This window comes from Sinocyclocheilus grahami, unplaced genomic scaffold (genome assembly GCF_001515645.1).
Source record: "Sinocyclocheilus grahami isolate Dianchi unplaced genomic scaffold, SAMN03320097.WGS_v1.1 scaffold1007.1, whole genome shotgun sequence".
NCBI classification, from domain to species: domain Eukaryota; kingdom Metazoa; phylum Chordata; class Actinopteri; order Cypriniformes; family Cyprinidae; genus Sinocyclocheilus; species Sinocyclocheilus grahami.
Window position 1 is genome coordinate 235,256 of NW_015506186.1, and position 2,616 is coordinate 237,871.

The window sequence follows — 2,616 nt, forward strand, 5'->3', positions numbered from 1 at the left end:
GTGTTTGTGGGTGTGCGAGCGTGTGTTTGTGAGTGTGCGAGCGTGTGTTTGTGAGTGTGCGAGCGTGTGTTTGTGAGTGTGCGAGCGTGTGTTTGTGAGTGTGCGAGCGTGTGTTTGTGAGTGTGCGAGCGTGTGTTTGTGAGTGTGCGAGCGTGTGTTTGTGAGTGTGCGAGCGTGTGTTTGTGAGTGTGCGAGCGTGTGTTTGTGAGTGTGCGAGCGTGTGTTTGTGAGTGTGCGAGCGTGTGTTTGTGAGTGTGCGAGCGTGTGTTTGTGAGTGTGCGAGCGTGTGTTTGTGAGTGTGCGAGCGTGTGTTTGTGAGTGTGCGAGCGTGTGTTTGTGAGTGTGCGAGCGTGTGTTTGTGAGTGTGCGAGCGTGTGTTTGTGAGTGTGCGAGCGTGTGTTTGTGAGTGTGCGAGCGTGTGTTTGTGAGTGTGCGAGCGTGTGTTTGTGAGTGTGCGAGCGTGTGTTTGTGAGTGTGCGAGCGTGTGTTTGTGAGTGTGCGAGCGTGTGTTTGTGAGTGTGCGAGCGTGTGTTTGTGAGTGTGCGAGCGTGTGTTTGTGAGTGTGCGAGCGTGTGTTTGTGAGTGTGCGAGCGTGTGTTTGTGAGTGTGCGAGCGTGTGTTTGTGAGTGTGCGAGCGTGTGTTTGTGAGTGTGCGAGCGTGTGTTTGTGAGTGTGCGAGCGTGTGTTTGTGAGTGTGCGAGCGTGTGTTTGTGAGTGTGCGAGCGTGTGTTTGTGAGTGTGCGAGCGTGTATATAGGAGCTGGATGCAGTGTATAAAGCAGGGTTCTAGCAGTGTCTGTGTTTTCTCTCAGGTCTGTTGATGTTCATTGGCTCTCGCAGACGGATGGATCTGTGCCGTGTTCAGATCTGATCATCGCTGTGGGTCCGAATGCCACCGGTGAGCCGTCACACTCAAGTCAAGTCCCCGTCATCTGTATAGCGCTTCTTACAGCTTCACAGCATTAAACGGAAGTAGTGTGCCGCTCTCAGCAGGTTAATGCAGACTCCGCTCCGCTGTGTTTCAGGGTTCGTCTCGGCGCATGTGCTGCGCTCCGGCGGATGGACGGCGGTCGCGTGGGTCTCGCTGTGGAATGAGCGGAGCCCCGGATCGGGACGAGCGGACACGGCCCCGGGCCCCGGAGAGCCGTCCTGCGTCCTGTACCAGCAGAAACACAGCCCGTCTGTGAGGAACGGCATTCGTTTATGCCTTTTAATTGGAATATTGATAATATTTAAGTACAAAATTCGAATGTAGTTCTTCAGAGATTTTGACAGCCCTACACTATTCGGGCATTTCACAGATGTACTTGTGACTTTAATCTGCCACGTCTGTGTTTTTCTCACACAACCTCTGTAATAATTAAAAAACTAGTCCCGTCTGAATAGGGCTTAAGACTACTGCAATGTTATTTCTGGATATATGTGTCCCTGGAGCAGAAAAGCAGACTAAAATGCAAGTCTGAGCTGTTTCATTCGGAAGTAAACTTGCACTGACTGATCTTAAAATATATCAGCGCCTCTGTTTTGTCTCAAGATGGCAAATGACTTGAATGTCTTAATTGATCTCTGGTCTAAGCCGTGTCTGTGAAGCCAGGTCTGAGTGTGTTGAATGCATGCAGGTGCTGCTGTGCCAGTGCTCCTGTTACGTGGCTGAAGATCAGCAGTTCCAGTGGACCGAGAAGGTGAAGCGCTCGCACCGAGAGAGCAGCTAGTGGTCTGAGCGTGCTGCATCGGTGGCTCATGTGTGTGGTGTTCGTCTCGTCTGCAGGTGTTGGGCTGCGTTCAGACGAGGGATCTGACCGTGACCGTTCTCTCTGACTGCAGTGTAGCCGAATATAAGACATCAGACTACCTGAGTGAGAGCAGTGTGCCCTTCCTGCGCTCTCTGAGGACCAGCGCGCACACGGGCCCCGTGGCGAGTCCGGCTCTCGAGCAGCCCAACATCAGCACCGGACTGGCTGCGGCAGGTACTGCATTCTGCCACCATTTTTTCTGCCGGTGCGAGTAAATCTTGTTTGAATTTTGAGCCAATTTGAATGTTATATTTAATGGGATGACCAAACTATACTGCGGTGAACAAACGTCAGCATTATAACCTGTAGATGGCAGCAGAGGAGCACTTATTGGCTTATTAGTCATTTCTACTTCTACATAGTGACTTATTATATTAATTTCTACGTTTTCCTTTATATTTTGAAATTATAAAATAACGATTTTAAAATCACTAGGCTATTATAAAATATCAAATCATCAAGAAATCAGATTTTGACAGAGGTTTGCTCTTTTTTTTGGTGTGTGTGTGTGTGTGTATGTATGTAGTAAGAAAAATCACAAAGTGCTTTGAAAAACAAGCTTTTCTTCAATTTGCGACTAAATCACACAATCACTGAAGCTGTTGGTCAGTTCCGTATAAGACTATAGAAGAATAACCGTACATTTAATAAGAGTACAATATATACCTTTTCTACATAAAAATTACATTTTGCACGTTACTGTTGTTAATAAAATAAATATTATAAGCTTAACTCAACTGTCTGTCTCTGTGTGTGTGTCTGTGTGTCTGTGTGTCTGTGTGTCTGTGTGTCTGTCTGTCTGTCTGTCTGTCTGTGTGTGTGTG

At 48.2% G+C, this 2,616-nt stretch overlaps 1 protein-coding gene across 1 annotated transcript in view; it reads left to right on the forward strand.

Moving 5' to 3' along the window:
* The window catches only part of psmg1 (proteasome (prosome, macropain) assembly chaperone 1), a 4,967-nt gene that overhangs the window by 1,855 nt on the left and 496 nt on the right, over positions 1-2,616 (forward strand). Inside the window, exons 2-5 of the mRNA XM_016250796.1 lie at positions 812-897; positions 1,025-1,182; positions 1,619-1,681; positions 1,768-1,966. Coding sequence (XP_016106282.1) covers positions 812-897; positions 1,025-1,182; positions 1,619-1,681; positions 1,768-1,966 — 506 coding nt within the window. The remainder of the gene's footprint in view (positions 1-811; positions 898-1,024; positions 1,183-1,618; positions 1,682-1,767; positions 1,967-2,616) is intronic.